The sequence below is a fragment of the Equus przewalskii genome, chromosome 28, assembly GCF_037783145.1.
Source record: "Equus przewalskii isolate Varuska chromosome 28, EquPr2, whole genome shotgun sequence".
Classification (NCBI taxonomy): domain Eukaryota; kingdom Metazoa; phylum Chordata; class Mammalia; order Perissodactyla; family Equidae; genus Equus; species Equus przewalskii.
The window spans coordinates 7468140-7481604 of record NC_091858.1 but is presented as its reverse complement, the minus strand read 5'-3'; the positions used below and the strand labels follow the sequence as shown (position 1 = coordinate 7481604).

General features: G+C 40.2%; 1 protein-coding gene across 1 annotated transcript in view; it reads left to right on the top strand.

Annotated features, from left to right (window-relative positions):
* The window catches only part of KCNU1 (potassium calcium-activated channel subfamily U member 1), a 150402-nt gene extending 143191 nt beyond the window's left edge, over positions 1-7211 (top strand). The window contains exons 25-26 of the mRNA XM_070598090.1: positions 1770-1964; positions 3979-7211. Of these exons, the coding sequence (XP_070454191.1) occupies positions 1770-1964; positions 3979-4104 (321 nt within the window). The 3' untranslated portion in view covers positions 4105-7211. The remainder of the gene's footprint in view (positions 1-1769; positions 1965-3978) is intronic.
* The last annotated feature ends 6254 nt before the right edge of the window (positions 7212-13465 follow it).

Here is a 13465-nt window from a genome sequence, read left to right as displayed (position 1 = left end):
GAAGACAAAGTCTGTCCTCTGAAAGAGCATATAATTTAAGGAAGTGTTGCTCAGAGTGTGATCTGAGGACCACCAGTGTCAGAACCACCAGAGGTACCCTTTAAATTCTGACCCAGTAGATCTGGGATCCCAGAAACCTGCACTCTTGAATATCACTCTAAGTGATCCAGATACATAAGAACTAATGTTGAAAAGAGTGGAGTTTAATAATGTTTGCTCTGTATCTCATTTAATCCTGCAAACAACACTCAAAGGTAGGTATTATCGCGTCAGCTTTAAAGATCATAAAACTGTTGCCGAGAAACAATACATGAATTGTCCAAAGGTATTCAGCTAGGACATGCCAGTCCAAGAACCAAACTCAGATGTGTTTCAGATAAACCACTAACTATAAAATACGGAAGAATGAAATAGAGTAAAAGCCAGTGACCATGGGATCACAAAGAAAAAAAAACTTCGTTCTGATGAGGAAGCCAGCAAAGTGTTCGCCAAGTTGATGAGAGATGAACCAGATGTTCCAAAGCAAAGGCTTGAAGGAGTAAACGTATAGCTTGAGCGATTACAGATAGACTATTGTGCACTGGGGGACCATTCATGGGGGAGAGAAGCTTGGTTTTACAGCAGGGGTATGACACTAAAGGTTTGGAGAAGTGGATGGGGTGATCTGATTTGTGTTTCTAGAGAATCTCTCTGGAAGCATTTTGCACAATGGATTGCAAATGAGAGGAAAAACAAGGAAGACTAGTAAAGAGGGTTCTTATCATAATCTAGGCTTCAGAAGATGTTTCCGAATTTGAGAGTAAAGTGAATGGCAAAATTTCTAGAATAATAACAATTGAAGTCATGCTTATATATTTATAATGAAAACAAGATTTTTGATTTTTATATAGATGATATATAAACATATAAATTGTCATGTCTACTGTTAAAAGTTGAATTTAGATAAAACAAAAGGTAGAAAATTTTGAAAATTATGTATTTAATAGATTTGAGAAAACCTAATGGGTAATATATTACAATGCTAATTACGTATATGTCAATGCCTAGTTTACACTGAAAGTGGTAGGGATCCTTTGGAAAAGGAGTTTAAGAAAATGGCTAGGATTATGCAGACTCAGGGTAGTTTAAAAATAAAAGTTGGCCCGCGTGTCTTCCTCTGGTTTCATTTTGCTGCCAACAATTCTAAAATTCCATTTATTTATTCAACACCTACAATTTGTGAAGTGTACCATAAGAGCTATGGAAGATCTAAATATTAATAAGACCTAAGTCAATCTTTGTCCTCAAGTAGGTCACGTTCAAAAGGAATACAAGGAAATTCACATCCAGAAGATATAAGTATAGATGACAATAATACTATCAGTAGTCCCCTAAGGAAAAATCTATCCAAGTCTCACTAAATACATATTTTTAAATATATGTTGATGATTATTAGGGTATCCATGGTCCGACCTGTTCTTCAGGTGATTTTTGGAAGAGGGGACATCCTTGGTGTCAGTATCATTACTCATTTTCTCCTTCTGCTACAGTGTAAGCCCTGAGGGAGCAGGAACTGGGTAAGTGTTATTTTCTCTGCATAGCACCTAACCCAGTGCCCTTCCCAAACTGCCAACTTTTAGCTAATTTTAATAATGGTAATGAGAGACACTGCTTTACACCATCAGGTCCATTTCAAACAGTGATGTCCACGAAATCTCCAAGTCTGTATACTTCCACCATTTCCGTATTGGCTCTTCTGACTTTGCACGTGGCTTGTCCTTGCTTTCCAGGCCTTCTACAATTACCATGTCCTGGAATTACTTCAGATGCTGGTAACAGGAGGGATAAGTTCTCAGCTGGAACATCATTTGGACAAGGATAAGTTCTCTGGGGTGCCCAAGAGCTACTCTACAATTTTGTCTGGCACAACACGTTGTAAACTGGGGCTTCTGTCCTTAAATCAAACCATTTTGTCAGACATTCAAGTGAGTCTACTCTTATCATAAGAGAGTTTCCCACTTCCTTACTTCTCTGAGTTTCTGAAAATGATCCAGACTGTTTGAGTTTGTAGATGGCCTGTAGCACAGAAATAATGACACTAAAAACAAATTCATACAACCTTGTATTCAGAGAGTATTTTACAATTTACAGTGCATTTTAATGTGTTATATTTACTTTTTACAACAATTCCGGAAGATAGATAAAGCTGTTGTTATTATCCCCATCTTCCAGATAAAAAAATCCAAGTCTGCAGGAAGCATCAGGGGCTCCAATAACTTTATACCTTGACAAGGGTGTTAATAATAATTGTAATAGCTAATATTTACTGAGCATTTCCCCTGTGCCTGTCTGCGTTGGTTTTCTTCACTTAATCTGTCCAAGCATTTGCATTATTAATTTCATTGAACCGATCAAGAAGCTGAGACCCAGGGAAACAATACTTACCTGAGACCGCACCGTCTCCCAGTGGCAAAGCAAGGGTCCCTCTAAGGCAGCCTGAGCCAGGGTCTGCCCACTCCGCCTACACCCGAACTGCTAAAGAAGTCTGATTGGGTCAGCTGAAATCAGCAGAAGGATTCTGTGTTAGAGTCCAAGAACGTGACTGGGCTAGCCAGTGGAAAATGCTTGTTTCCTTAGTCCACTGAGCTAGTGAACAGCAGATTCCAGCAAGGGAGAAGATAAAAATTCTGGCAAATTCCAATGGGGCATCCAGGTACGCGGGGATCAGATTAACATCCAGTCTGGGAATGAGTAATCTACATATCGGTTAGATTGGTGCATTTGGGTTTAGTTTTTTTTTGCATGAAGATTAGCCCCGAACTAACATCTGCTGCCAATCCTCCTCTTTTTTGTTGAGGAAGATTGGCCATGAGCTAACATCTGTGCCCATCTTCCTCTATTTTATACGTGGGACACCTGCCACAGCATGGCTTGATAAGTGGTGCATAGGTCTGCACCCAGGATCCAAACCAGTGAACACAAGCTGCAGAAGCAAAGCACACGAACTTAACCACTGCACCACTGGGCGGCCCCTGGTTTAGTTTTGATTGACACTGCATTCGGCTATCCAGTGTTATTATCAGGGGCAGGCCTTTATAAAGAAACATCTTTTGTTAGTTCAGAGGACATCAGCAGAGCCCCTTTCACAAACAGCGGACTCTTCTGGCCTCTGGGCCTGGTGTGTCTTGACAGATACTGCCAAAAAGGGCAAGCCCCATGCTCTGTGCCTCTGAGTTCCAGATGCAAACAATATTCCAAAGTTCCCTCAGTCTGGTCTGTCCGTTGCCGGTCTGTGGCCTGGCGCTCCTCACCTAAGGTTGACTTGTGAGTCATTATAAGCCCAAGACAACTGCTGCTGGCAACTTCCTGTTGGTATCAGAGGTGACAGTGGACTGCTCAACACTCCTCTCCTTCCTTTCTCAGTTTATGTCTTGTCCTCACTTTGTTCTTTACTCTGAGGAAGCACAGAGGTGAACAAACTATTGCCTTTTGACTTCACTCAATCCATTCGCCTCTGCTTTTGAACCTGTCATCTCCCGGTAGTGCCTTGTTGGCTCTAGCCTGAGAGCGAGGTCCAGACGAGTGCTTGGGGCTATAATCTGTTTTAGAGTGGGATAAGAAGATCACTCCCTGGACGTCACCTAACATCCCAACTCATTATCTACCTTGAAAACTGAATTTTCCAAGCTGTTGCTCATTGTTACTTCTTAATGGTTACCAAAACAGCAGTAGTAATAAAAATGAGCATAACAATGTGCCACATCATACCTACAAGGCTCTTGGAAGACCAGAGTGATAAAAACAAACACTAGGATTAGATGCCCAAAACTAATCATAAACTTGATTTCCAAGGCACTTGACACAGCCACCATGCAGTTATTAGGAAATGACTTTTGGGTCTTGCAAACTTCTACTACAAGTAAAGGCAAATGATAGTAAGTGCTTTCCATTACTACATTAAAGTGCCAACAGACACATGTTTTTGTCTTCTCTCCCCAGCCAAGAAAGACCTTTGGGCAGTTGTTCTGTGGCTCATTAGATAGTATTGGAATCCTGTGCCTTGGCTTATACCGCATGATGGATGAAGAGGAGCGCAACCCGGAACGCAAAAGGGGAGTACACTAGTTTGGGAAGTGGTAGCTGTCCATCCAGGCATGAGAGCGAAAGTTACTGTATTCAATGTGAAGCAGAAGTCCAGAGCTCAGGGTCCACAGTTTCAAAGAAGGGTACAGGGGAAGCAGATAACAATGTAGGAATAAGAAGGATAGGTATAAATAACGTGAATGAACCCCTATGGTCAGGGTTCAATTAGTATTGGCCATATAAGAAGAAAGGTATCTGTCCCCAATGGAAATTGAAATGTAGACCCAGATTTTAAATCGGAGTTCTTTTGTAACTTACCCCTCATCCATATCTACACAACTTTTTAAAGCTGAAAGCCACTGACCACATTGGAAAGATTGTATTCTGCTGGACTCATTGCTAAATATTTACTGAGTGTCTCTTTTCTAGCCACTGTGCTTTGTACATATAAATTAGGTGGGTGATATACTCAGATTTCAGTTTAAAGAATGATCAATCTGACAGCAGTTTAGGGGAAGATAGAGGAAATGTATGTAGAGGCCAGGAAGAGAAAAGAGAGAGTGCATTCTAAAGACAACAGTAATGTCAGTCCAAACTAAGATTCTCACAGTGGAGATGGGCAGGACTCTGTAGAGAAAGAGAAATTAAAAATAATAGAGTGGAAATAGATTGATGGAAACTTGTTCCAGGAGAAAGGGGAAGGAAGCCAAATTACTCAAAGTGGGGTAGTCTTGAATAGAAAGAAAGACAGTTCTCTGCTCATAGCAGAAAAGAATGGGTGCCAAGGCAGATATAGCTATAGGTGAGGGGAGTGCCTATGGGAATTTTTATGTAACCCTAGAATTTCTCAGTGAGGTACAGACACAGCTATTTCTGAGAGATAAGATGGAGGAAGTATTATAAGGAGTTGAGAAAGAGGTAAAAGTTTAGATTAACTACTGAGGAACAGAAGAAGAGGCTTATTGCGGACTTGTAGAAACAATACTACACTGTAAAGTCAAAGGACAAAGGATTGGAAATCCTGATGAAGTTAAAGAGTAGATGTACTCAGAGTACAGGAATGAGAGAGAAGGAATGATGGGAAGTTGTAGTCAGAGAGTGATTTATTGAAGCATAAAATTTGGGAGATGTCAGGAAATTACAGCATCCAGCATCTTGCCAGGAAAGTGGATTGGAGATAAAGATCACTGAGGAGTTGAAATTAAAGAAATGTGTCTGGATATTGGAATTGTAAACCACATACACACTGCAGGCACATAAGAGGATGGTGGCACTAGAGTTTGAAAGAAAAAGTGTTCCAAGTGCCAAAGGCCCAAATAAATAAGAAGGTCTATAGATGCCACTGATGAATGAAGAGGGAGGAGGATATGGCTGTACAGCATTAAACACAAAGATGGTGGAGGAGGAATGATGTTCTGGAAGCAGCATTGGGAAGCATGAGTGATATCAATCTCTTGCTCTCTCTCTCTGCCTGGACTCCATCCCTTTCTCCAACACCTCTGGAAAACCTATGGAACATGGTAATTGGGAGAATATACACCCCATATTTGAGAGGACATCAGGGAAGGAAATGATGTTTCTGTCTTAAAGGGAGTCTGTGATTATAGTAGATCTTATTTAGAATATCATGGAGGTGACAGGACACTCAGTGGGAAAGATGAAAGCAGGAAGATTATTCAGTGAAAGAAGGTCAATGGTGCGTGGAGCTGGGTGTTTTGGAAAGAAGAGGTGGTCATTTGGGGCAGCAATGAAGACATGTAGGATGAAAGTCAGGAAAGGTTATCCTGCTTCAGTGTTCTGACATCAACACTGGTGTATTAGTTCATTTAACTCATGTGTATGGAGGGTTTGCTGTGTGCCTGATATTGTGCTAAGGCATCCTGCCTTCCTACAGTCTTTCCATGCAGCTCCAGGCTCTGGGTGTTCTTTAAGACTCATTGACATTCACTCTTTGCTTACCAGTCAAGGTTTCAAATAGAACTTTGGTATAATTGTTTTTTCTTTTCTTCATTGGCCACACTACATTCTGAGTGAAAGTTGGTGGCAGAAGCATTTAGGTAGGTATAAGCTAGGGTGGAAATATCTGGAGTGCATGTAATCTTCCAGTTTTGACAAAGCTTGGCTAAGTGCCCAGCATGTGCCAATGAATTCATTAGTATGGACATTAAAAGCAGAGAAACCTGGAGTCAGAAAGGCCGTTAGAGATCGATCAGGCCAAACTCCAGTCCTAACCGTCTCCCATGAAAATGGTGAGAAAAGCAAGACCCAGAGAAGGGAGATGCCATGCCCAGAGTCAGAGATGGTTGGGTTCAGAGGCGGGGATGAAAACTAGTCTTCCAGTTCCTAGTCTGGGACTTCTCCTGTTGCACTATTGTGCCAGAGATATTTACTATTCATCAGAGACCAATGAAGCAAACGAAGCAAAACAAAAGCATTTCGTCTTTTGGTCTAGCAAAATGAACTTATTATTTTGGCCATTGCCTGTAGCCACATTGTCCCAGCTGCAGAGGCTCAGAACTCATCTCTGGCTTTTCTTACAGGTTTGTGATTATCCGGCCAGCCAATGATTTTAAGCTGCTGCCCTCGGATCTTGTGTTTTGTGCCATCCCTTTCAGCACTTCTTGTTGCAAACAGAATAGTAGTTCATCTCAACTTCCCTGTGAAATTATAAATCTAGCACCACTGACATCAAAGACACTTCTAGACATAAATAAGCCTCCTACAGTTAATCCAGTTAACCAGACTACAACACAACCATTAGTTCATTCTTTGGAGTCCAAAATTATCCCTGTTAGTGATTCTAAGCAACCTGTATTGACCCAGAATGGTAGCCTGTCACCCCAGATACATCTGGGCAAAACTGTGGAAGAAAATGGAGAGGAAAACATGAAGGAAATCTCAAAGAATGCCTTTGCAAATTCAAAGTCACGCTAGAATTGTTGATATTCTCTACAATCTCCTAGCTCACTACTTACAAAGTATCTGCAGAGATAATGAATTTGAACAGGGAAAATAAAAATGGACTCATGCCATTTTTGTGCCCATTACTTAGTGGTTGGCCAGCAAGCCCACACTGTTTTGGAAGAGACAAAAGTCTGATCTAATCTCACTGGATCTTGTGTGATAAATAAAGAAATATCTGATAAACACCTCTGTCAGGAAAGTTCATCACTCTGTGTCTCTGAAGCAGAAAGCATGTTAGCTTGAGCTGTGTTAAAGATGTTCTTCAGTACTGATTGGGTTTCTCCAGTCAGGGAATATAAGTAATCAAGATAAAAAGTGAGAAGGACTTAGACACAGGAGATAAGACATGAAAAGCGCCAAAATCAAGAATCTTATACTCTTTATCCTCAAACAGGCAAATAGTAAACTAGTATATTATCTCCTTCTCTTTTTTCTCATACTTTTTCTTTCTTCATCTCTTTCTATAGGAGGTGAGAAATACTAGATAGGGAGATGCTGGTTTGAATTGAAAACAAATTTATGTATAACTAAGACCTAGGAGTATGCCTGGCACAGGAAAGAATGTGCGAGTCTCCTGGGATGGGGTGCCTGGGTGAAGTCAGGGGGATCAAAATATATAACTTTCCAAATTCTCTAATTCAAGAATAAAGACATCATTTCATAAAAGGTATAATACATTTCCCCATTTTCCAAAAAGAACTTTATATTTAATTAAGTCATTTCATCTGGGCCTTTCTCTGTTAACTTGGTAAAGTTCAGCACATCCAGGAAGTATTTCCCATTTGGTGGCCTTATAATGGTGAACTTTGTAAGCAATGCCTTTTTGTGTTGTAGATACAAATAGGTAGAAGGGAAGAGCAAAGAAAATAATAAACTGTAGTTCTCAGAAATTGTTTTACATAACATTTATGATATCCTTGACATTTTAACAACATCTTTGCTGATTTGTTATTATTACCTCCATTTTACAAAGTAAGATCTATGTGACAAATAAAGTTGCCAGATAAAATAAAAAATATCCAGGGGCTGGCCCCTTGGCTGAGTGGTTAAGTTCACGTGCTCTGCTTCGGTGGCCCAGGGTTTCGCCAGTTCAGATCCTGGGTGCAAACATGGCAATGTTCATCAGGCCATGCTGAGGCGGCATCCCACATGCCACAACCAGAAGGACCCACAGCTATAAATACACAACTTTGTACCAGAGGGCTTTGGGAGAAAAAGGAAAAAATAAAATCTTAAAAAAATAAAATAATTAAAATAACTAACAAATAAAAAATATCCAGTTAAATTTCAATTTCAGATAAATAACAAATAAGTTTTTAGGACAAGTGTGTCCAAATTATTGCACTTAGCTAGGAATTGATCAAATCAACTTTTAAACCTCTTTTATTTCACTCCAGCATGTATAGATATTATGCCTCCAAGCTCAAAAATAAAAGAAATGAAACAAAACTAAAAGAAAAACAAAAATATTCATCTACAGGAAATAAAATTTTGTATAAGTTAAGCTTTGGTTGTAATGAAATCAACTCAATCTATGCGGAAAAAAGAGCAATTGTAAGAAAGTTGTCAGAAACCAAGGAAATATTTTTCTCTTTTGTAAGCTTCCTAAGTCTTCTTCATCTTTCTCTTTTTACAGAGTGACTTTCTTTGTTTTTCCATATACATGGCAAAATACATTTTTGTGCAATTCCAAATTTATAGGTAGAGTTATAGGCACATCGAAGATTTAACTGGCCTGTTTCTGAATCGCAAATCCTAATTTCTAAAGGAAAGTATGTCGTATGCTCATCAGCCAACAGTGGCTGAGAAGTAGGCGCCTCTGAACAGAGGATTTGTCCTCAGGAAAGGAAGGGAAGATGTTCAGGGTCTGGGAAGACATTCCACCAAACATCTACTGCAAAGACAGTGTCATTTCTTCTCTCCATTCCCCAGGCCATTTTATGCACATAGCAGGTTTAGTAGAAACAAAATATTTCTGAGAAAAGAAATATGGACTGATCATATGTGTATTCAACATCCATAAATCTAATGCTGTACACTTATTGATCAATCTGTTTAGCATCTGAACCTCAGTTCTCTGGAGTAAAAGCTTTTTCCACAAATTATCCCATTTCTACCACAACAGAGGAATGTGAACGAAAAATTCTTCAGTATTTTAGGATAATGGGTACCAGAAATATGGCTAAAGAAAGATTGAGGTATATGCAACTATAGTCAATGTGTGAGTATTCATACTGCCAGTCTTGATAAACAAAATTGGCAGAGTACCCTAGACTCATGTTCCAAGTGATGCCATAACTCCAGAACCAAACCCTTTACCTATAGATGGCAACATCTTTTTTTTCCTGAGGAAGATTAGCCCTGAGCTAACATCCACCACCGATCCTCCTTTTTTTGCTGAGGAAGATTAGCCCTGAACTAACATCTGTGCCCATCTTCCTCTACTTTATATGTGGGATGTCTGCCACAGCATGGCTTGATAAGTGGTGGATAGGTCTGTACTTGGGATCTGAACTGGCAAACCCCAGGCCGCTGAAGTGGAGCATGCGAACTTAACCACTGCACCACGGGACCAGCCTCACATGGCAACATTTTAATACATGTCCTTTGGCAGTATAATGGATACTTAATTCATAATGATTGTTATTAATAGAAGATTAAATTTTTAATTAATTAAGATTTTAATTCTTATTCATAGAAGAACTGATATGAAGACGAGAAAACAAAAAGGAAACTTAATAGTTCACAAACAATATGTGGACCAGGAGCTTTTAAGATTTTTTGAGCCTTTGACCCTTTTGAAATTTGGATGAAAGCTGCAGGCTTCCTCTCCAGAAAAATTAATATATGCGTGTATTCCACATAATTCATCAATGTGGGAGGAAGCTCATGGATCACTTTTTGTCTAGTCTATCTATCATCTTCCCAAATCCCTGATATAGACCTTCTGTAACCAGTGGCATGGTCCCCAGAAAGAACATAGGGCAGAAGAGCAGGGATATCTCATAAAACATTTGTGGTCTCGAGCAAGTTCTCAAAGCTTTCTCAGTTATGTTCCCAGGTTTTTTACTTTGTGTAAAAACAGAAAGTTGAACTAGAAGGTTTTGAACATTACTTCCATCTTCATTCATTGAACACATATTTATTCACTATCTACTGTGTGTCAGACACTGTCTAGATACTGAGGATACAGCAATTGCCAAGACAAAGTTGCTTTCCCCATGGAGCATGAACTCTATTTGGAGGAGGCAGAAAATAAAAGAATAAATAAATGAACAAGATAATTACAGATTGTGTCCAATACTGTGAAGGAAATAAACATGTTGATGTGGTGGTCAGGGACCACGGAAGGGTAGAAAGGATCTTGTGGGAAAACTGTTTAGGAAGAGGAACTTGATATGTTCAAGAAAAAAACACAAGCTGGTGTGGTTAGAGCATAATGAATAACCCAGAGGAAGAGTCACATGAGATGAGATTGGGAAAATAGGCAGGACCTGATTAAGAGAGACTCTGTAAACCATGAGAAACAGATTACATTTTATTTTAAGTGCAATGAGAAGCTCTTTAACAGTTTTAAACAGTGGAATAAGATGTTGTCATTTATATTTTCAGAGAAGACTCTGGCACTTAGGTTTCAGTAGTATGAATAATCAAATTCAAGTGAATTCTCTTCCTCTTACAAACACTCAGAAATGCTAGGTAAATTATAACAAAAGAATTTTTAAATGTACAGAAGCTCTTAAAAGAAATGGAAACTTCCAACCAGAAGCAAGAGGGAGGTTATAGCCAGAGATGGTGTCTGTGAGAGATATAGGAGTCATAAATGGGACTGTTTGGTCAGAGACCACATAGTGTCATATGGAGACTGGAGATGTAGATGAGAACAGAGACTCAATTTAACCATCACCTTGGAAGGACCAGCCCATCAGTGTAAGAGGTGATAAAAAGACTCTTCTTAAACAGGACTCCAAATAGACAGGAAAATTTATCATCGTTTATGGATCAGGTTGTAAAAAAGCACCTATCATGAGAAACTGAAGACTCAAGTTCACATCATGTGCAGATGTAGCATCCAAATTCGGACCTTGTGTGGTAGGAATTTAAAACTGAGAAAGCAATGCAAAAAAAATTTGGTTCCAGACCAGTGACACCTTTGGGGTTACTGCTAGAAAGAAATGAATAATCTTTTACAAGAAAGAATTCTACAACTCAGGGCAAAGAGGACTCCACGCAGGGGAAGAAAAAGTGAATTCAAGACTATTTAAAATTGACAATAAGCCCACGGTAAAAAGTTGGAAATGAAATGAAGAAATTATCCTGAAAAGTTAGAGTCAGCAGACAAATCACACAAGAGGGTTAGTATGACACCAGATACTGGGTATTAGAACACAGTGTTGGGTATTAGAACAATCTGAAAAAGACTATGAAATTGATACACTTAAAATTATGAAAAAGTCACAAAAAATATGATTAAGAAGTGAAAATGAACGAAAAGAATAATGTGAAAAAATGAGCAGGCAGAATTGAAAAAAAGTCAAAACTTCTAGAAATAGTTGATTAAATTAAAAATTCAGTATATGAATTGAGCAATAAATTAGATGCAGGTAAATCTGAGGAATTTACTTAAAATGTAAAATGGAGAGATAAACACATGGAAAAATAAAAGAGAGGTTAAGAGACATGGAGGAAGGAATGGAAAAGCACAATAGATAAATAATTCAATTTCCAGATGGGGAGATAATGGGAAAGATGCAAAAGAAGGCTGAACATTTTTAGAATTGATAAAGTACAAAAATCTTGAGATATAAGAATTTCAATGAGTCATGATCAGGAAAATTAATATAAATCTACATACAGACATATCCATATTTAGACAGAAAAGCAGACTTTTACAAAGGGATTACCATTAAGAAATTTAGGGGAAATAAAATATAATGGACCAATAATATCAAAATACTGAGAGAAAAATAACAGATGATGTAAAAACATGCATACTATACTATCTAAATTATTCAAAAGGGGAGTGAAGGAGATCTCATCAAGATGGCAGAGTAAGCAGACTCTGAACTCGTCTCATCTCACAAACACAACCAGGTTGTAACTATTTTTGGAAAAATTACCCTGGATAGAAAACTTAAAACTGGATAAAAAGAACCGCCACAACAAGGGACAGTCCTGACTAAGGCGAAAGAGGAAGAAATTCCTTCTGGAGAGAAAAAAAGCCACCTTCAGGAGCAGCGGAGTTTCTCAGCCAGCCAGGCGGGAGCCACCCTAAGGTACACGGCCCTCCCTGGAGGATTGAGGTCTGGAATGGGAGCTGATAGTGCTATAAGCATCCTTCAGACTCAGCAAAACTGAGATGAGAGTCTTACTACCTGGCTTCACTGGCTATTAACTGCAGTGGGGATAACCCCAGAAAAGCTATCAGACGGAAGCCAAAAAAAGGGCCCACACACAAACTCACCCATCTCAGCAACCTAAAATCACCAGAGAGAAGGCTGACAGTCCCTTGGTGAAAAGAGACTCAACTGGTGGGCACTGGGGGCATCTTGGTGAAAGGAGGGACCCCTCCAGAGACTGAGACATTGGTGGTGGCCACTGTTGTGACCTAGTCCAGGTGTGCTGACACAGACCCCAGCCAACACCACTGAAACTCTGCCCCTGGCCCGTTAGCCCAGGGGTCTGCCACACCCACTAGAGCACACATTTAATCCAGTTCAGCCAGGGTAGGCAGCCCCCCTAGGGACCAACCCCACCCAACAGCAAGTCCTCAGGCTACTTGTTGGCCTGCATTGACTGGGTGCCTTGATCCTTTATAGGCAGGTGAGTGTGTCAGTCTCTGTGGGGCAGGGCCTATGTGAGAACCACACGAACTGTGGGGGGCATTGGTGAAGAGATGAGGGCCTCTGCAGTGGGGCATCAGGGTATGCCCCAAGGGGTTTGGAAGTGCACATGGACCAGGACTGTGCTGACAGTGTGTGCAGTCCTGTGTGTGTGTGGGGGGGGGGGGCGGGTGAGGCTTATCAGTGGCAGAAGACCTGTGCTTCACAAATAACCATAAAAAGGATCAGCCCCACCCTCCAAAACCTGAAACAATTGAGTGCTCCTGTGCTAGGGCCAGCACCACTCAGCTGCACTCCTAAGAGATCTGACAACAGCCTTGTAGGCCTGAGGCCTATAGCAACTATAAGCCTCTGAGACTAGCAATCAGCTACTCTGGGTACTTACACAATTAACAGGAAAACTGCAACAGGAGTGTGCTGTTAGACCTTGTAGACAACCAAGCTGAGGTTCCCCAAACCAGATTTACAAACAGCTGGCCAGGGAAGGAAAGACTAAACTCCCTGGGTACCTGCATTAAGAGCAACCCTGCCACAGCAGAAGGACACAAGTAGCCCACAAAGTGGTCACACTTGGATAATGTGGACTGGTGATGGGA